Here is a 21,187-nt window from a genome sequence, read left to right on the forward strand (position 1 = left end):
GGTGCTTGCTGTTGGGGAACGTTAGGCACAGCTGAGCTGAATTAGCAAAGTGGCTCTGTGGCCAGGGCCCTTTAAAGCTGCGCTTGGAGGAAACTGGGGGAAGCAGGTTGTTAACTAGCCCAATCCTTAGGTCTGCCTTGAGTCTCCCTGCTCTTTTTCTGGGGCGCTAACACTCTTGCAGGGCGGGCTGAGCAACTATGTTCTTAAACTTGAGAAGGAAGAAAGCCAAGGGCTGCCCCTGCCACCTCCCTTAGTTCCCCCGTGCAGGGGTGATGCGATCACGGGCAGCTCCCCTTTCTGTACCATGCGCTGGCTGGCCCCCGGTCCCCAGGCAGGCTTAGAATCCAGCCAGAGCGAGGCCCGCTCTCAGGCCTGTGGACCAGGCTCCGTTCTCGACAGCCTCTGGGAATGTGAAACTGGAGGCTTTCTTTGCTCAAAACTGTTTCTTTAGCCTAAGGAGGAAACCCAGGTAGGCAAGAAGAGTTTTGCCAACCTCTGTGCTGCTAGATAGTGAATGGTCAAAGAATTTCCTTCAGTGGCTGGGGTACACTAAGGCATGGGCTAATTAATACATCCTCAGACTTTCCCTGGGAAGGGATAAACGAAAATATTTTCTAGTTAATTCCTCAAGTAGAAGATCAAATTGGCCAAATAAATACTCCATTCCTGAACAGTTTGGCTGAGCCAGCGTTAACTCTAGGTGGGAGTGGAGCGACTGCACCTGCCTGGCCATGCTTGGGTTTCGGAGGCCCTCCTGGCGAACCGTCTGCACCCAGCTGGTAAGTGTTGTTGTTCCTCAGTGTTTCATTGGGATCGGGCGGGGAGGGAGCCCAGGGAGTCTCAGAGCCACTGCTGGAGTGGGAGAGTCCGCCTGTCTGGGTCGGCACACCAGCTGCAGCCTGTGCCTCTGCGGGGACATTGCCTTGACTTCCTGAGCCATAACATGAGGACAGTAATAGCACCAAATGCTATTGTCTGAGGCTCAAAGTCGTAAGTGTGAAAAGCCCTTGAACTGTGTCTGGCACTTAGTACTCCACAAAATGTGAGCCATTCTTAGGTCTGGCTGCCTTCACAGGTCCTGGGCAGTGCAACCATGTCTGAGTTTTATTGAAATGTAGGGTGAACTGTAACCTCTCTGATGTAATAAGGGTTCAGTGCGTTAAAATCCTTAAAGGGGAGGTAAATGTGTGTTGAATGCCAAAAGGCAGTAACAAATGAGCTGTGCTTGTTTTCTGAACAAACTTAAGACCAAATCTCTTTATCTTTTGGGAAAAAATGGACTTGAGAAAGGAAATATACTCTAGCTGGCTGGCTCATAGCCATTAACATCCTGGTGACTTTGCCCCATCCTTCCTTCCAGTTTCAGTTTGTATTTCTGCAGTGCCTGGTGCCAGGCACAGAGCTACTGCAACCACATCTTGCGCCTGCTGGGTGTTTTCTTGCCGGGACTGGTTATGATAGTGGTCAAGCCATCGTTTTTCAGCCTCCCCCCACAGGGCCCCCTGAGCAGAGTCTGACTGGTGCGTGAAGTGGGGACAGACAAGCCTGCTGACCGGACCCGGGGGCCACGTACTTCAGCTCACCCTGGCTCCCGGGCGCACACACCCAGCAGATGGGCGTGTCTAGAAGAGCACTGAGCAGGTGGCCTTGGACAATTCACAACCAGCCGAGCAGGTCCCCTCCTGCACCCTGTGCTAATGCCAGCTGCCCCAGCAGGCCCCGTTTAGGATTGTTTTCCTCTGATGTCCATAGCAGGGTGGGGCTCTCATATACCCATGGCCTTCTCTGGGCAAAATTATCCAGCACGGTCTTGGCTATTAAATTTTTATAATAAATTAAAGACCAGAGGGGGGAAGAAAAAGAATCAAGGATCCAATATTAAGAAAGCTGTGCCAGAACCTTCCACTTCAGTGCTGAACTTGGTGAGGGATTAAACCTCCCGCCAAGAAAAACAAACCTGACAGCCTGCAGGCCGGCAGAGAGAGGTGCGCCTGCTCCCATGCCAGCTCCTGCAGTGACCCAGGAGCGTGGAATGAGCCATACAAAGTCTGGTTCAAGAAATAACCAACTAGGCTCACGGAGCCACCCACCCACACCCCCAGGCCCACACCCCCAGATTCACACCCTCAGCCCAGGGCGTCCGGCTGGCGGTGTGGCCGCCCGTGGCTCCCATGCACGGTGTTTGTTTCCAATCTCCTGATGACATCAACAGCTCAGGGGTGGCAGGGCAGATCTGGGGCTAAAGGACAGTGGCCAACGGCTTTGGGCCAAAAGGCCACAGCAAGGCCAGCCAGCTGAAGGAAGGAATGTCACGTCCACAGTGAATACCTACTGCAAGGCTAGTGGCAGACTTTGGGGAGGGGGACAACAACTTGACCATGTTTCCCGTGCAGGAAATAAGAGGGCAGGACCCTCCTCTGTGTGCAGAGAGCAGTGTGGTAAGCAGCCATTTTTGACTGGGAGCTCCCACAACGTCAGCAACTGCTCTGCACTCACTGGCTGCTGCACCCCTAGCACGGTGCCTGGCCTGTCGCGGTTGCTCTGTGAATAGCAAACACAGATATGTGTGTGCCAATGGGCTCCAGCCCTGTGGGGCATGTTCATCTCTGTGCCCTTGTTAGGTCTGCTCTGGGGTTGCCTGTGCATGAGTTCAACCCACAGGTGTTTAGCAGCATGTAGTCTCAGCCCAGCACTCTGCCAGCCACCGGGGAGGTGTAGGCAGTTTACAAAGCTTAGAGTAGGTAGAGATGAGACTTGTGTATGTGACACATGTGCACATCTGGGCTTTGAATGCCAGAGGAATTCAGGAGATGGGCCCCTTGGTGAGAGAGGGTCAGCACCGTGGGAGGATCAAAGGGAAGGGGCCAGGTCATCGCTCCTCAAGCTCTTGGTGGTCTCTCTTTTCATCCTCCCCACGAGAGCCCAGCCTCAGGTTCCCGATGCAGCTGTCCAGAGAGGCAGGGGGAGGTGGGCCAGAACCTCCCACTCTGCACCATTCCTGTTCCGCCACTTCACAGGCCCCTTGGTGTCCAGGCACATGGCAGCCACTGCTCCAGAGAGGGGACTAGAGAGAGGGAACCTAGCGAGGAAGGGAACCTAGCCCTTCCCCCTTGAGAGAGCTGTGACATTGAACCTTGGTCTGGGAACTAAAGTCCTAGGCTCCTATCACTTCCTTTGTCCCATCAGCCCATACTGTCACAGGTATAGCAGGAGGCAACAAAGTCTCTCACACCCAAGGTAACCAACGTGCAATGCTCATTATGGACTGTAATGTGATCAAAAGTTGAGAGAATAGTAGACTGAACCCAAATGTGCCGATTACCTAGTGTGAACAATTATCAGCATGCAATACTTCTTAAAATGCATTATTAAGGTCTCAGTTGAGAAGTCTGCAGTTAGTCTGATGGGTTTTCCTTTGTAAGTTATCTGGTGCTTTCACCTTATCGCCTGTAGGAGTGCCTCTTTGGCCAGTCTGATGACTGGTGTCAGGGTGTTTGCCTCTTTGCGACGAATCTCCCAGGAGTCCTTTGAACTTCTTGTACCCAGACATCTAGATTTCTAGCAAGGCCAGGGAAATTTTTCTCAATTAGTCCCTTAAATAACTTTTCCAACTCTTGTGTATTTTCTTCTTTGCCCTCAGGGATGACTATGATTCTTATGTTAGGCCTGTTTACATAATCACGTATTTCTTGTAGGCTTTGTTTGTTCTCTTATTTCTCTATCTCTTTGACTTGTTTAATGCAAAGGTATGGTCTTCAAGCTCTGAGATTCTTTCTGTTCTAACCTATTCTTAAGGCTTCTCACTGTGTTTTATATCTCCTTGAATGAATTTTTCATTTCCAGAAGTTCTGTTTGATTTTTCTTTAATGATTCAATTTCTTTAGTGAATTTTGCACTCATTTCCTGCATCTTTTTGTGGTTTCTTTCTGTTGGGTTTCTATTTTCTCTTGTATCTCACTGAGCTTTCTAAACGGTGCTGGGAAAATTGGATAGCCATATGTAGAAGACTGAAGAGGATCCGCACCTCTCATCATTCACGAAAGTCAACTCACGATGGATAACAGACTTAAACCTAAGGCATGAAACTATAAGAATTCTAGAAGAAAATGTTGGAAAAACTCTTACATGCATTCACCTAGGCAAAGAATTTATGAAGACCCAAAAGCAATCATAGCAACAACAAAAATAAATGGGACCTGATCAAATTAAAAAGCTTCTGCACAGCCAAGGAAACAATCATTAGAGCAAATAGACAACCTACAGAATGGGAGAAAATATTTGCATGTTATACATTCAATAAAGGGCTGATAACTAGAATCTGTAAAGAACTCAAGCAAATCAGCAAGAAAAAAAATCGAAAAATCCCATTAAAAAGTGGTCAAAAGACATGAACAGAAACTTTTCAAAAGAAGATAGACTAATGACCAACAAACATGGAAAAAATGCTCAACATCTTTAATCATCAGGGAAATGCAAATCAAAACCACAGTGAGATATCACTTAACTCTAGTGAGAATGGCTTTTATCAAAAAGTCCCAAAACAATAAGTTCTTGTGTGGATGTGGAGACATAGGGACACTTACTGCCGATGGGACTGCAAACTAGTACAACCTCTATGGAAAGTAGTATGGAGATACCTCAAAAAGAACTAAAAGTAGAACTACCATTTGATGCAGCAGTCCCACTACTGGGTATTTACCCAAAGGAAAAAAAGACATTCTTTAAAAAAGACACCTGCACTTGAATGTTTATAGCAGCACAGTTCACAATTGCAGAGATACGGAAACAACCCAAGTGCCCCTCAGTACATGAGTGGATTAATAAAATATGGTATATGTATACCATGGAGTACTACTCAGCCATAAAAAAAATGGTGTACTAATACCTCTTGTATTATCTTGGATGGAGCTGGAAACCATTCTACTAAGTGAAGTATCGCAAGAATGGGAAAACAAACACCACATGCACTCACCATTAAATTGGAACTAACCTATCATCACTTATGTGTACATATGGAAATAACATTCATAGGAAATCTAGCAGGTAGGAGGTGGGAGAGGGGATGGGTAAATTCACATGTACCAGGTATAATGCACACTATCTGGGGGATGGGCACACTTGTAACTTTGACTCAAATGGTACAAAAGCAATTTATGTAACCAAAACATCTGTACCCCTGTAATATTCTGAATGTAAAAAAATTAAAATTTTAAAAAATAAAGTATTAAAATAGCCAAGCTTAAGAAAATGCATTATTACTGAAAGTAAGAAAGGAGGGGTATACCAAAGGGACACAGGTGCTAATGAAAATGCTTGTAGTAGCCAAAACTGGAACAATATGAGCAATAAAATAAAAAGTTATTAGAACATAACCTGGAGCATAAATATTCATGTGTTCATACTGATAGAAAAAAATGACTGAATTAATAAATGGAGAGTAAGCAAATCTCCCATGTAGAATTCCAAATAATTTATGTAGATAGTCTGCCTTCAAGGATGTGGAGCATAACTCCCTGCTCCTTAAGTGTGGGCTACACATCATATAATAATTCCTTCTAAAGGCGCATTATGGAAAGGGGGACAGAGTAACCTCTGCTCAGTCACCAAGGCAAAGACCAGCATAAACATGTAAATCAAGTTGACAGCATGTACCCTTGATATGTGATGAGATGGCACTTTACCTCTGTGCTCTTCCTCAAAAAACCCATAACCCCAGTCTCATCATGAGGAAAACATCACACAAATCCCAGCTGAAGGACATTCTCAAAATGCCTGACCAGTACTCTTCAAAACTGTCAAAGTCTTCACCAACAAGGAAAGTCTGAGAAACTGTCACAGCCAAGAGGAACCTAAGGAGACATAATGACTAAATGTACTATGTCCTGGATGGGATCCTAAGATAGAAAAAGACCATTAAGTAAAACCTAAGGGAATTCAAATAAAGTATGGACTTTAGTTAATAATGTATCAATATCAGTTCATTCGTTAGTCGAATGCCCCATTAATGTAAACTGTTAACCCAAGGGAAAGCTGATGGGTATATGGGAACTCTGGGCACTATCCTTGCAATTTTTCTGTCAATCTCAAACTATTCTAAGTTTATTTCAAAAAGTGCATTTATTTTTATTTTGTTAGAGCCGTATTTCTTTGAGAGGGGGAGCCCGAGGGTAAAGGAAAGTTTCCATTAAGCTGAGCTGGCGAGGAGCACCCAGTCCTGCCCTGCCTAGTTTTGTTCTTGGACGTGCCAGAGAAGCAGGGGGGGAGGAGCACAGGCCCCGCAGAGGCAGGGGGTGCTATTGCAGGCAAGTGAAAGAGGATGTCCAGGAACCAGTTAGACGGGCTGGGCCGGGTTGGAGCAGGCTGGCTGCTGTCAGGGCTCTGGTCAGCTCCTGGGAAGACTGACTCACACAGCCTCATTGCGAGTCACGCGGCGTCACGCTCAGCACTGGGGTGGCACGCACCTGGCAGACAGCGGGTGAACCATTGAAGGGTGGGGGGCCTGCCCGTGTTGTTTGCTGTCACCATCCCCATGCTGGTAAGAGATGGGGGTTGGCATTCAGGGCCTGTCACCCAGCATGGAGGTAAACCCAAGCGTGTTAACCACTGGCCCTGTTCCGGAGACCACCCTTTTCACCTGCAGAGGCCTGGGGCGGGGAAGACCATGGGATTTGGAGGCGGCACATCTGGGCTAAGCTTTAGACTCCACCATTTGACAGCAAGGAAACCTTGGATGATTCACTTAAGCTCTCTGACCTGTTTCTCCAGTTGTAAAATGCAGATAATACCTACACCTGCCTCACCCATGAGGTTGAGTCAGGGATCAAATGAGAGGCAGCAGACCAGGAGGGACTCTAAGGTGTTATTGTTTGGGTGGATGTGGCAAGGGTGGTCAGTGTTTTTTAAACAACAGGTCTTGTGGCTCATCTGGGGTAAAGTTTAGTATATGCAGTCATGTGCCACATGATGTCATTTCGGCCAAAGATGGGCTGCATGTACATGGTGATTCCATAAGATCATAACACCATATTTTTACTGTGCTTTTGCTATGTATAGATACATGAATACTTACCATTGAGTTCCAGTTGCCCAGTGTGTTCAGTACAGTAACATGCCGGACATGTTTGTGCCCAGGAGCGACAGGCTACACCGTATAGCCTAGGCGTGCAGTAGGCTGTCCCATCTAGGCTTGTGTACATACACACTGTGATGCTCATACAACAGAATCACTTCACTCTTCTCAGAATGTATCCCCTATTGTTAAGCAACCCGTGACTGTATTGAGATGCTTTCAGTTGCAAGCGATAGTAAATCTAACTCAGACTGGCTCATGCAACTGAAAATCAGAGGCAACGTGGGCCTCGGGAGCTGTGTGATCAGGCCGTGTTTCTCAGTCTCTTGTGGGTCTGTGCATGTGTTGGTTTCTCAGGCCGGCTTCCTTCTAGGTAGGCGAATGGTCATAGGAGTCCCAGGCCACACATTCTACCTTCCCTAATAGGAGGGAGCTGCATTTCCCCTACCATCAAACGTCCAGGACTTCTCTCTCTTTGGACTATCTTAGATCACACACGGGGCTCTGAATCAGTTGCTGAAGCTATGACAAGCTGACTGGCTTCTGCCTGATAACTACCAACCTGGACAGACTACTGAGACAGAGAGGCAGATGACAATGACTGGCTTCGTCCTATCAGGGCCTGGGCCTGGCAATGGGAGGGGTCAAGCCCAGGCAACCTTTGGGCCGCCACAGTGTGGGAGGGGAACGGACGCCAGCTGTGCCCCCACAGGTGTCTAGCACAGTGATCATCCACTGTCCTAGAGCACGGTGGCCAGCTGCCTCTCGAGCAGCCCTTCCCCCTTTGGCAACCCTATTTTGCATCTGGGGCTTCATTCCTTCCCTTTCTTAGGACCGTGTGCTTTTGATGAAGCCCCATTTCCCATGTGTGGGAGAAGCATGTGACCATCAGTGCCCTGTCTCCTGGCCACTGGACTGCTGCTCAGAAAAGCACTTGGTTTGATCAAAGCCAGTGAAATGCAATGGTACTTGTTGGGAAGGCAGGCTGGGGTGGTACCAGGCGCTCTTGTCTGCAGAACTTAACCCAAGAGGATGTAGGGGCTGGAGACATTGCTGCTGCCATTTTAACCATGTGGAGAGAGCATGAGGTTGGAGGTAGCCTAGAGAGATGGAGGGTGAGAAACCTTCTGAAGCCACTCATATGGCCAACCTAATTCCTGGACTCAGTTTCAGAGTCAACACATTTCCTTTGTGCTTTAAGCCAGTTTGGGTCAGGTTTTCCATCCATTGCAACAGTGTTTTAAATCATACTATGCTCTCCTTCCTATTTAGAGGCAATGAATGCCACCGAGCAGTGCATGTGGGTGACTAGAATGTTTGGTCCAAACTTTACTGACCAAGTACATTTGTCATTTGACACTAATGTTACCTGGAAAGCATCCCGGCCATGAAAGAATGCTCAATGGCACCACGAGGAGAGGGCAGTCTAGGGATAGTGTTGATATGTGTTGTTATCTCAGGGGAATTCATGCTCAAGGCTCCTCTGCTCCCAGCAGGGTCTGGCAGGCTTCCCAACCCATACGGCACTCAGGGTGGGCCTGAGATGGGCTCTAAGGGGAGACTTGGGGCCTGTCTGGATACAGAGACCTGTAGTAGCTTTGTATTTATTGATAAGGGAAAATATTTGGGGTGACCCACCTGGAACGCTGTGTGTCTTCTGCTCAAGGATCCACATGATAAATCTGAGAATTTATCGCCAGGACCCACCTTGAAGGCTGTTTAAGCCAGGAAACCCTCCAGAAAAGGAAGTCTCGCGGATATGTCGGTGTAAATGGCCCTGAGATAATACCAGTGCACGAACACGACGCTTCTCTACCTAGTCAAACTTTACCTCCCCTTAAGGGTCCAGCTCCAATCTCTCCTCCTTGGTATAAAGCCAGTTCAGACTAAGGCGGTCCCTGGCTCTTAACCACACCAATTACTACTTTAATCTCTCAGTATCTTGAGACTTCTGGTGCTGAGAGGTTTTGCCTTTTGTTAGAGAGAGGGAAAGGATGCATTTTAGTACATTGCTTTGCAGACCAGATATAGCCCAGGAGGCAGGAATTACATCCCCATATGTGGAGTCGGGTATCCTTTGAGGACACTCCCTTCTCTCCCCTCCAGGCGTATTAAGTCATGGTGCACCTACCTTCTTGGCCTCCCTTGGGACAGGGTCTCTCACCAGATGAGGGGGAAGCCAAGTGGCCACAGGACTCCAGTCAGTCCCTGTGACAGCCCCTGCCTCCGGCCAGCACATCCACCCACCCACCCTGAATGCTATGGGGCACAGGCAACAAACAGACACGGAGAGACCATTAAACGCAGTGTATGGAGAGCTGGAGCTTAGAAAACAACTCTCCCCCCTCCTTGTTAGGTTAGGCCCACTGCTTTGAATGGGGGGCACAGTGTGAGGGCACAACTCAGGTCATACCTCTTTGTAATGGCCGACACAAATGGCCTGGAATGTCACACAGGGGACTCGCCACCCCATGAACAAACTTCAGTAGCACCCAACATTGTGCATTCTGAAGGCCTTTTCTTGGTACAGATCACAAGAGACATCATAGAAAATGTTATTCCTTTATTATTTCGAGGAGGTAAATATGTAGCCCAATACACCAAAGCAATAGGGAATTAGAGGCAGCAAAGGGCCAGTTTTTTTGAGAAAAGCCTCATGCTGCATCTCTAAGCTCCTGTCTGCCCACAGCCACTTACATGACTGGGTCAGTGACATGGGGCTTGCTGTGACCACAGCAGTGGACAGATGACCCAACTCGACACCTCAGTGACCGAGAAAGGGTTCCGTGGGGGGCAGCAGAGGCAGTGCCAGGGCCCAGCACACGGGGCGGCGCTCCCCACCGCCACCACCAGTGGCTGAGGCCTCTGGGCAGCAGCCAGCCAGTCTAGCACTTGATTTTATTTCTGTGAGCCTAGAGTGGGCAGGACGTGAATAAATCCTGAGTCATAAATTAAGGTGAAAGACTTAGTAGTGTTAATACTCTGGGTGAGAAAAGCCAACACTGTCTTGGAGGAGGCTGGGCTAGGAGTCTGGTAGAAGAAAGATGGAAACACGCAGAATGGCCGTGGGCTGCAGGCGCTGCCTTGAGGACATCAGGGCTTGTCACGGTACATGATGGGGGACCCTGGGGGCTGCTTCCTCCGGCACAGAGCTGGACGAGAGGCTCGTTTTGCACTCATAATTGGCTTCCTGGGTCTAAGTTGCCTCACCTGGGCTGAAACAAGCCTTGCCTGTGCACCAAGTGTGGCTTTGCAGTGACACGTAGCTCAGTTCTCCTGTGTTGACAGGGAAGAACTAAGACCTTTCTCTCCCCACCCCCAGTTCCTTTCCCTTGCAGATGACCGGTGGGGGCGGGGGGAGGTGAGAGGCAGAGGCACTGCCTGGTGCAGCCCCACCACGGTCTTTTCCGGAGAACTCACTTTGGTGGGACCCAAATCCCCCACCCTCACCCTTGGCATGGAATGGACTTATTTCCACCATGGGAGGGACCCTGTCTGTCGATTTAATGGTGGCATGCAAGTGGGAGTCACAGCAGCGGCTCTGGGTGCTGTGATGCTCAGACACCATTCATCGCAACCGGCCTGTCCAGACTGGACGCTGGCAGGGAGGGGCTGCTTCCTCCCAGCATGCACGGCTCCCCAGCCACACGGGCTGATAGATTTTTGGTTTAACAAGTGGAAAGAATTTTAAAAACCACACCACTGTGTTCTCCAAACCTAGAGCCATTGGTTTTGTTTTGTTGTACAAGAAAGAACAAAGAGAACCACAGCTCCATAGTGGCTAAGGCTTGTGTAACACAGAATGTATCGAAACGTATAAACCTTGTCTGACTGGGGAGATGGGTGAGCACAGAGCCATGGGGACCCAGGTCCTCTAGTCCATTGCAGGCTCTGCTACTGCCTCATCCTCAGGCTCCTCGAAGCCTGGGACTGGCTTCTGCAGAAAGTACGTGGTGGCCTGGATCACTTTGTCTGGTCCAATGTTGTACACGGGGTGAGTGGGCTGCTGCGAAGAGAAGGACAGATGCCAGTTAGTCACCCTGGTGTCCTTGGGAACAGGCACATCCTTTGCCCCATGAAATGCACTTCTAACAATTTCATATAAGGAATCATGAGAGATAAACACAAAGATTACCCAAGGCCCAAATGATCAAAAATAGGATATTTGTTTAAAAAAAAAAAAAAAAACATTTTAGATAGTACATGGGATGTGGAATATTATACAGCCATTTAAAAACACACTTTTAAATATTTAATGGTACGGGCAAATGCTTCTAACATTGTGAAAAACAACTACCTCAAACTTTTAAAAAATGTGGTTGTAGACGTGATATACAAAATAGGCAAAAACTGGACATATATCAATATTAAGTGATGTGATTGTTTTTAATTTTCTTATTTATATTTTTATATATTCTGATTAAAACATTGAACATGTGTTTACATTTATAATCAAGAAAAAGGACCACAGTATGTAGTAAGGGTGTCAGGTCATATTTATATATTTTTTTTGAGACAGAGTCTCACTCTATTGCCCTGACTAGAGTGCCATGGTGTCAGCCTAGCTCACAGCAACCTCAAACTCCTGGGCTCAAGCCATCCTCCTGCCTCAGCCTCCCAAGTAGCTGGGACTACAGGGCATGCGCCACCATGCCCGGCTAATTTTTTCTGCATATTTTTAGTTGTCCAGCTAATCTCTTTCTATTTTTTTAGTAGAGACAGGGGTCTCACTCTTGCTCAGGCTGGTCTTGAACTCCTGACCTCGAGCGATCCTCCCACTTTGGCCTCCCAGGGTGCTAGGATTACAGGCGTGAGCCACCACGCCCAGCCTCATATTTATATTCTTTTATATTATTCTATATCACTGAAACCCAAGAGCAGCTTTAGGTTTGAGACATGGCATAATCCTAGCCCAGTACTCAGGACTCTTCTACTGTGGGAATGAAGAAGGGGACCCTAATTTCAAGAGAGATTTTTAAATTTCTAATAATAGTATGAGCAACTTCATGTTAAAACATGAAAATTCATATAAACTGAAGAATTTGTAAAAATTGTCAAAATTGACTCAAGAAGGAATTTCTAAAAACCTGTATGAACAAATTAAATCAATAATGATTTATTCTGCTACTGCCATTCCTCAAAGAAAATAGATGGTACCTCTCGTATTTTCTTTGGTTTCTCAGGCAAGTATTAGCAAACCTACAAGAAACAGATCATCTCTGACCTATACAAACTTTTTCAGAGATACAAAAAAAAAAAAAAAAAGTGGAGGGGGCAGGAAGCTACCCATCTAATTTTATGAGCTATGATATTATCCTGAAACACTGAAAAACAATAAATAAAACTTTAGATCTTTCTTATAAAAATACTAGGCAAAAAATACTAGCAAACTGAATCCAGTAGTGTATCGAACACACACAATACATGTGAGCTCTACTATGAGCGAGAAGGGCGTATCCCTGGAATTTAAGGCTTATTAGAATACTCATTAATGAAACATGCCATATTAACGAAAAAAGTCATATGCAGAGAAAGCATTCAAAAATTAACAGTAAATTATGACTGAAACACAGAACCTAGCAAGGGACAGGAGAACATTAACCTGATAGGAAGCAATTATCACCAGCCTACAGTACCACACTTAGTGGTGAAACGATAGAAGCCCTCCCATTAATCAGGGGGAAAAAAAATTGAAAACATGCAAAACAACTGCATAGTTTATTCATGGATACACATGTGTAGTTATAGTACAAAAACATCTGCAGGCATGATACATGTCAAATTTAGGAGAGGGTTACCCCTGGGGGTACATAAGAGGCAAACAGGTAGAAATGTTAAGATTTAGAAAAACTTAACGGCTGTTTCTCTGATTTCTCTTTTTTTTTGAGACAGAGTCTCACACTATTGCCCTGGGTAGAGTGCAGTGGCATTATCATGGCTCACTGCAACCTCAAACTCCTGGGGCTCAAGCAATCCTCCTGCCTCAGCCTCCTGAGTAGCTGGGACTACGGGCATGTGCCACCATGCCCAGCCAGATTTTCTCTGATTAAGAATGAGGCTGTTGGCCAGGTGTGGTGGCTCATGCCTGTAATCCTAAGCACTCTGGGAGGCCGAGGCGGGTGGATCGTTTGAGCTCAGGAGTTCGAGACCAGCCTGAGCAAGAGTGAGACCTCGTCTCTACTAAAAATAGAAAGAATTTAGCCAAACAACTAAAATATACACAAAAAATTAGCCGGGCATGATGGTACATGCCTGTAGTCCCAGCTACTCAGGAGGCTGAGGCAGGAGGATTGCTTAAGCCCAGGAGTTTGAGGTTGCTGTGAGCTAGGCTGACGCCACGGCACTCACTCTAGCCCAGGCAACACAGCGAGACTCTGTCTCAAAAAAAAATAAATAAAAAAGAATGAGGCTGCATATCTTTTCATCTGTCTATTGGCCATTGTGTTTCTTCTGTTTGAAATATTTCCCAAGAGAAACAGGGAAAGTTAAAATGACACAGATGAGAAAACATCGCTCAGGCGCTCATGACAATCTGCACAGGCCCTGCTATGTGATCACTGTGGACAGCCTCCCTGGGTCACGTCTAGGCTCAGAGCGGCTCCTGTGCCAGGCTGTTGCGGGACTGGCTGCATGTGAGCATCCTGCCCTCACCAGGCTGGCGAATTCTGAGGGAAGCAGACAACCACGCATTGAACAGATGCGTCGCCTATTGTGATGAGCGCTATGGAGGGAATGAATGAGGCATCAGGGATCTCATTCTCTGAAGAGAGGGCAGGTAAGCTGAGACCTCCGAGAGACAGAGTCAGCTGCGGATGCTGTCACGGGCCTGCTGAACTCACGGCCTCGGAGTGACAAGTAACTGTGGCCTCCTCAAGAGGGAATGAATGGAAGTAGTGGGCTAGGTCCTTGACTCCAGGATGAAGGCATGACAGCTCTGCCACAGGTCAGACTGCCCACTGGAACCCTGGGCTGGGCCAGAGGTGCATGTCCTCTGCAGTCACATCCTCACTAACAGGCTGCACAGCACAGGGAGGGCAGGGACCCTGAGCGTCCCAGCCTGTCCCCACGGGACATGCACAGAGCCAGCTCTGCAGCATCTGAGTGGCTGCTCACTTGGGAAGCCTCCGGGCCAGGGGACCCTGTGAAGAAGGGGGGTGAAGCCCCCTGCCCATCTTACCAGAGCGTTTTCAGGCACCCCCAGGACCATGTCGTGCAGCATGGCTCCGCTCCCGAAGTGCTGGGCTATGGACAAACCGCTCAGGCAGTAGCAGGTGTGGTAGAAGTCGCGCGACCTGGAAGGCCGGGGCGGCTCTGAGCAGGTGCTCCGCTGTGGCCCACCTGTCCCCGAACACGGCCACACCAATTCCAAGGCCCGAGGTGCAATCACAGAGCCCCCTTGTCCTCCATGTGGCTGGAGGGAGCATGGTTTGTCCCAGCAGTGTGTTTAAAAGCCCCATTCTCCAGCCCTGCCCAGTGGGAACAGTAATTTTACAGTTGGTCACTCCAGCTGTCTTCTGGAAGGGGCTCTCTAGGGGCTGTGCTAGTGCTAAATTCATATCTTTCTCTAGAAAAATACCAAATTATCTAGATATGAGCCAAATTCTTCCTGAAAAATTGCTGGGCCAGGCCTTCCCCTGTGCCAACAGCAGCACAATGTGTGTTTGGGGTCGGTATGAAGGGTGAGTGACAGAGGGAACAGGACTTATTTCCCCTTTTCTTTTATTACGGCATCCCAGACTCAAGTTCAGTAATTTAATCTACTCTGTAATAGTTGTTGGGACTATAATCTCTGTTTACAATGCTTAGGGGTTTTAACATGCAGTATCCTGTTCTATTTAAATCACGTGTTTTTTTTTTTTTTTTTTTGAAAAAGAAAAGGGTCTGGGGAGAAAAGCTACCAACCCAGTGATCTGTTTACCTCTCTGGGGTCGAGGCGGGGGGTGGCACGTGGAAGCTGGGGGACAAGATGGGCAGCCAAGGTGCCAGATCAGTGGCACTCGAAGGGGTGCTGTTCTCCGTGCAACGCTAGCACTAAGCAGCCGACAGAAAGGGACCCCTCGGCTGTTAAAAGTCAGGCTCTGGGCAGGCCTCAGGTGCACGCCTGTCTCCCCTGGCCCCTCCCTCCCCAGAGAGAAAGCACTCACTTGCCGGGCTTGTCCAGAAGCCCCCCGGCAGGGCACTGGCAGCACATCAGGATGTACTCCTGCAGCGCCTGCTGGTGAAACATCCAGTGGCTCATGCTGAGGGCAGGATCACCTGTTGAAGGGCAAAGGGTCAGAAGGGCCTGGCGTGTCCAGCCAAGTATTGGCGCCTTATTTGTACTTTATCACGCAGTGGGAGCACTGAAGGTTTCCCCCTCCTCTTCCACTCATTCTTGGTCCACTTGCTACTTCACCCGCGTCCCATGCACGACACATCCCTTCTCCTGAACCTTGACGTGCATCCAAGAGCAGCAATCCAAAGTGGCACTTTCACTTTCCTGAAGTGCGCCTGTTAACTTGGATGGCAATCCTAAACCACGTGTCTGGCAGGCAGTGAACTAGCAGCTTAGCTCAGCTTTCCAAGTGGACCTCGGTAACTACCCTCAACTTGGTCCATGACTCTTTACGGGCTTTTAAAGACATTTCCTCTAGCTCACCTCCAAAACTTGTTCCTCAGAGTCTCATTAGCTAAGTGAACTCTTAACAGGGGTAATAAAGTCTGTTTCTTCTTCCACCTTTTTTTTTTTTTTTTTTTTTTTTTTTTTTGAGACACAGTCCCACTCTGTTGCCTGGGCTAGAGTACAGTGGCATCATCATAGCTCACAGCAACCTCAAACTCCTGGGCTCAAGTGATCCTCCTGCCTCAGCCTTCCCAGTAGCTGGAACTACAGGCACATGTCACCATACCCTGCTAAACCTGTGCCCAATGTGGGGATCAAACCCACAACCCTGAGATTAAGGTTCTTATGCTCTATCATCTGAGCTAGCCAGGCGCCCCTTTCCCCCACTTTTCTAAACCTGAATTTAATCTATCTCCAAAGAGAATTCTCCAAATTTTCTCTTGGCTCAAAAAATTTTCCTAAGAAGCATTACTAGTAACCGCCCTCCTGCGTCATATGACAGCCCAAGCAAAAACTGGCCATTCCGGTAATCATACTACGGTACTGACAGGCAACTGGGCTTCTTCACTCTCTCAGGTTCGGTTAGCATGGTCAGAGATGCTGTGGGCCTCATGGTTATCAAGTAGAGAGGCGGGACAAGTTGCTAACGGGTGTGTGGAAATTGATTTTTTTTTTAAGTACACATATAGGATGTATGTAAAATCTTTAGTAAAATTTTTATACTTTGATATTTGGGCTATAAAGATGCCAAACAATCTGTAAGTGGCAATTGAAAGCTAATTTTTCTTTCTTGCAATCTTTGTTTCTATGTATTTTTCTATCTGGTTATAACTTCGTATCTTACATTTTTCATTTAACACTATAGGCATAAACTCTCCTATTCTGCTACATAATCTTCAGGACCGTCATTCTGACTAGACACACGGTATTTCACTAAGTGGATGCATAAGCTAACCGCATCATCGAAGGAACTGAGCCAAAAATGGCATATATGTGAGTATATAAACTTACACGGTAAAAATTCATAGAAGTTTATGGTAAATACAGTCTAAAAAAGAATATGTAAGGCAAATATTTAATTGTGGAATATTTCAATAAGGGACAGTGGCTGACTGACGTGGGGAGGCTGTGAGCACAAGCCACTCATCTTCAACAGCCGAGTCACGCCGGCCCAGCAAGACGGGCACACGGGCACACCGCAAGCACCACAGGAAGCTGATCCCGACCTAAGGGGAACACACCTGCCCTTCCTCCTCATGCTGGCTGAAGCACCCGCACTGTTTGAATTCCTCTCCTTTTTCCCCACCTGTGAGCACATAACTTATATGATGGGACTTCACTCTATCTTTCACTTGCTTCCAAGGCTGTTGCCTTGCGATTCTAAGAAATGCTGCACTGAACACCTTTGTGAATATTCTCTATGCTTAGGATTATTTTTCTCAGATATTTGACCACAGTGGAATTATTCAGTTAAATGTTTTTAAAGTCTTTAACAGGTAACTAATAAACTGCTTTGAGAATATATATGGCTGCCAGCAAAAATTAAAATTTTACTGTACTTCCTCTTACATAAGTCACTATAAAAAAGTTCTCAGCAATTAAAATGGTAAAAAGAAATAGTGCCTGCTCATCACTTTCGATTTGCATGTTTCCGATTACTAATTAGGGTAAAATTTTTCCATAACTTTTGTGTACTCGTCACATTTCCTTTTGAAGGTGTATATTTGTCTTTTGTCTTCTAAAAGCCGATAGTCCATTTTATTAATTTAGTTTTTTATTATATTTTCCCATTGTCTATATCATATGTTGTACCTGTTTTCCCCTTTTTGCTCTTCTGTTTTGGTTATGTGGACTTAAAATATTTTTAGTTAAAAAAATATATTTTATAGCGGGTGCGGTGGCTCACGCCCGTAATCCTAGCACTCTGGGAGGCCAAGGCGGGAGTATCACTCGAGGTCAGGAGTTCGAGACCAGCCTGAGCAAGAGCGAGACCCCTGTCTCGACTAAAAATAGAAAGAAATTAGCCAAACAACTAAAAATAGAAAAAATTAGCCAGACATGGTGGCGCATGCCTGTATTCCCAGCTACCCAGGAGGCTGAGGCAGGAGGATTGCTTGAGCCCAGGAGTTTGAGGTTGCTGTGAGCTAGGCTGATGCCATGGCACTCTAGCCCGGGCAACAGAGTGAGACTCTGTCTCAAAAAAAAAAAAAAAAATTACACTTATGCTGTAATCATACTGTTGATTTTTCCTTTGTGATTTCTTCTTTAAAAAAGCATATTTGATGGTATGTGGTTTTTTGGGAGGGGGAATGATAAAAATGTTCTAAAATTGACTGGAGTGATGGTTGTACAACTCTGAATACACTAAAAACCAATGAATTGTACACTTTAAATAAATTGTACAGTATATGAATTATATCTCTAGTCTAACACTCTCCCAACTGAGCTGCTTCAGCTAAGACTCAATAAAGGTGTTATTTTAAAAAGCATATTTATTAAACTTTAGGAAACTGCATTAAACACCTGTATAAAATATGCATTTATTTCATATCCTATAATAAATAAAAGACTATTATTATAAGGTAAATGATAACCTATGGCTAAAATTGGAATCTGAAAAGAAAATGCTATGTTTATTATTAAAAAGATTACAGATGCTTTCAGTTACTTCCTACATTATTGAAGTTCAAAAGCTCAAAGTTCATAAACTGTTATAAGGAGCTTGCAGACAACCTGCATTTGGATACCGGCACACAGAATCACAGCAAGATGAAGGGAGACAGGATTACAGGGTGATAACCATGCACTGGAGTCAGCCTTTTAAATCCTTTATCTCTCTTCCTTAAATTACAGATCCCCATTATAATGTCATTTTGCATTTCAAAGGTTCCTTTTATCTAAGAAATCAAAAGTCTTTCCAAACCATAACTGACAGGTGCAGCCATCTGTAGCTCAACTTCACAGGTGGACAAGAAAAGACCTCTGAGGGGGTTATCCCAAAGAACATACAGGAAGCCAGTCACTATCAAGCCCGAGAGAAACTCACAGTTCTGCTGCTTTCTTACTGCTCCACAAAAACAAAATAACTCACTGATTTAGTCAGCATTTCATATTTTTAAGCTATTAATAACTCATTCTTCTACTCAAATGCTGCCTTCTACACGTGGAAGGTAGTCATTGGCACGGAACTACTGACAGTCACTCGCCGAGTCAGGATATGAACTAGACTCGTGCCCTGCACCGTGTTGAGGCTTGTCCCCCCTTTTTAGTTAGCAATATGCTCAATGCCTTTGAAAAATGTATTTCTCCATTTACCAAACAGTACAAAAGGATATAAAATTTGACAGGAGACATCCCTCTGTCTCCTACCCTCCTAAACCCAAATGTACCTGCCGTTAAACGGGTTTTGTGTAGGCTTCCCGGAAAAGCTGTGCATCCCCCAGCCTGTACGCACAGGGACTGCTCCAGGCCCAGCTTCCTACACTTCGTGTTGGATCTTGGAGAGTTTTCCTCTCCACATCAGCCCATTGTATGCAGCTATTGTTTGGAGAGATCATCATAATTTACTTAACTCTTAACCTTTTGTGTTTTTTACTCTGTCACCCAGGCTAGAAAGCAGTGGCTGATCATAGCTCACTGCAGCCTCAAAATCCCAGGCTCAAGTGATCCTCCCACCTCAGCCTCCTGAGTAGCTGGGATTATAGGCATAAGCCACCGCTCCTGGCTGACCCTTAACCTTTTGATTGGCATTTAGGTTGTTTGATATAAAAGCCCATTTCAATATAAATTCCTTTGCTAACATCTCTGCAGGTAAATTCCTCACAGTGCACTTGCTGGGTTCAAAGAGTAAGTGCCCCTATAATTTAAATAGGTATCTCCAAACTGCCCTCCAAAAAATGATTTACCTATCCACATCCTCACTAACAGTACAAAAGTGCCTGTTTTCCCACATTCTCCCCAATATAGGGGTATCAAGTTTTTTAATCTCTGATAATAAAAATAATTTCACTGTTGTGATTTTTGCATTTCCTTACCTACAAGTGAGCTGAACAACTTTTCGTTGGATTCGTGGCCAGCTGTAGTGGTGACAATCAGGGCAGGGCTCTGACGCCAGCTAGGCTGGAGTCACACAACTGCCCACTAACCCCTGGGGGTGCCAATCAGGATTAAAAGGCAAGTCACACAGCCTCCCTGTACTTTGTTTCCTTGTCTGTCAAATGGAGACAACCATGGGGCCTATTTCATAGGTTGTTCTGAGGATCAAGTGAGAAAATATAAGGGAAATACTCAGCACAGAGTCTCAGCTACCAGCAGTCGTCACGGTTGTAGTAGAAAAAGTAACAGTTATTTTGAGGGGAGCTGTCTATTTAGATACTTTGCCTGTTTTTTGGCTGAGTTGCTCATCCATTTCTTACTGATTTGTATGATTTTCTTCAAATTAATTAGCTCTTCCTCATTTGTCACAAATGTTTTTCCCACCTTGCTACTTGTTTTGTTTATAGAATTTCTTTTGTAAAATACCTTTTGTTTGTCTTTATGCAAGAAGTACACATCAACTGTAGAAAAATGAGGAAACACAAACAAGAAAGAAAACAAACACCACCTATGATTTCACATCCCAGATACTTTCGATTGATTTTTTTGGAGTCGATTCTTCACTAAAAAAATGGGATTACACACATACTGCTTTGATATGATCGCAATATATTGCGAATATCTTTCTACACTGCATCTCCTCTGACTCCCAAAGTCCGTATTTTGCCCACCACCCAAAACGCTTCCCTTTTTCCCAGACCCCTGTCTGTGCCAAGTCCAAGAAACTCACTGTGTCTGAGAAGCAGGTGAGCCTCAGGCCCAACATGGGCTCTCTCCCAGGCAATGAAAAAAGCTGGAAGCACCAAGATTCACAGGCAATGTGACTAAGTCCTCCAGAACTTGTGCTGCAATAAACAAAATGCCAACCAGCAGCCCCCGCAGAAGACTTTGGCAGCCAGTGCTCCAGGTGTTCCTGGCATTGCAGAACTACTGCCTCTGATCCCTGCCAGGGATAGGCTGGTAAGACTGACAGTTCTACCAAGTGCTTGACCTTACCAGTTTAAAGAAAGATCACCAAAACCCCAACTTATTTCTGTTTTGGAAATGCTGGGCTCTCAGGGAATTCCTGACTTTCCTGTCAGTAGAGTCAACCAGAGATTTGCAGGCTACAGAGTTGGGAATTACACGCCTCAATGCTCTGAGCCCTAAAGCCTGGTGGCCCCCAGCGGGGAAGATAGGACAGAGGCTCTGCTTACTTTAATTCAGTATCAAAAGTGGCCACAACTCAAGTTAAAGGAAATTAAGAAACTAAAGAATGGGGCTCAGAAAGAACCAACAAGAAGAAAAAGTGTGGGGAAGGGCAGAAGAATCTCATCTTTTACGTGTGAGCAACTGATTACTCAACTAAGTCCAAAGAACAGCTTCTCTCTGGGCCAAGGGATCTCACTCCAGGAAAACATCAGCCACCAGCAAGGGCACCA

General features: G+C 46.2%; 1 protein-coding gene and 1 long non-coding RNA gene across 5 annotated transcripts in view; one reads left to right on the top strand and one right to left on the bottom strand.

The window, feature by feature from the left end:
* The first annotated feature begins 686 nt into the window (after positions 1 to 686).
* Positions 687 to 17,273, top strand: LOC123647995. Its single transcript, XR_006738451.1, has 3 exons — positions 687 to 779; positions 16,537 to 16,664; positions 16,771 to 17,273. It is a non-coding gene; the product is annotated as an uncharacterized LOC123647995 (long non-coding RNA).
* Positions 9,618 to 21,187, bottom strand: part of FNTB (farnesyltransferase, CAAX box, beta) — a 59,247-nt gene continuing 47,677 nt past the window's right edge. For 2 of the 4 annotated variants that reach the window (XM_045565582.1, XM_045565608.1), the window contains 3 exons: positions 15,214 to 15,325; positions 14,247 to 14,361; positions 9,618 to 11,075 (listed from right to left, as the gene is read on the bottom strand). In XM_045565582.1, coding sequence (XP_045421538.1) covers positions 10,944 to 11,075; positions 14,247 to 14,361; positions 15,214 to 15,325 — 359 coding nt within the window. In that variant the 3' untranslated portion in view covers positions 9,618 to 10,943. The other 2 variants (XM_045565591.1, XM_045565601.1) reach the window with 2 other exon arrangements.

This window comes from Lemur catta, chromosome 1 (assembly GCF_020740605.2).
Source record: "Lemur catta isolate mLemCat1 chromosome 1, mLemCat1.pri, whole genome shotgun sequence".
NCBI classification, from domain to species: Eukaryota; Metazoa; Chordata; class Mammalia; order Primates; family Lemuridae; genus Lemur; species Lemur catta.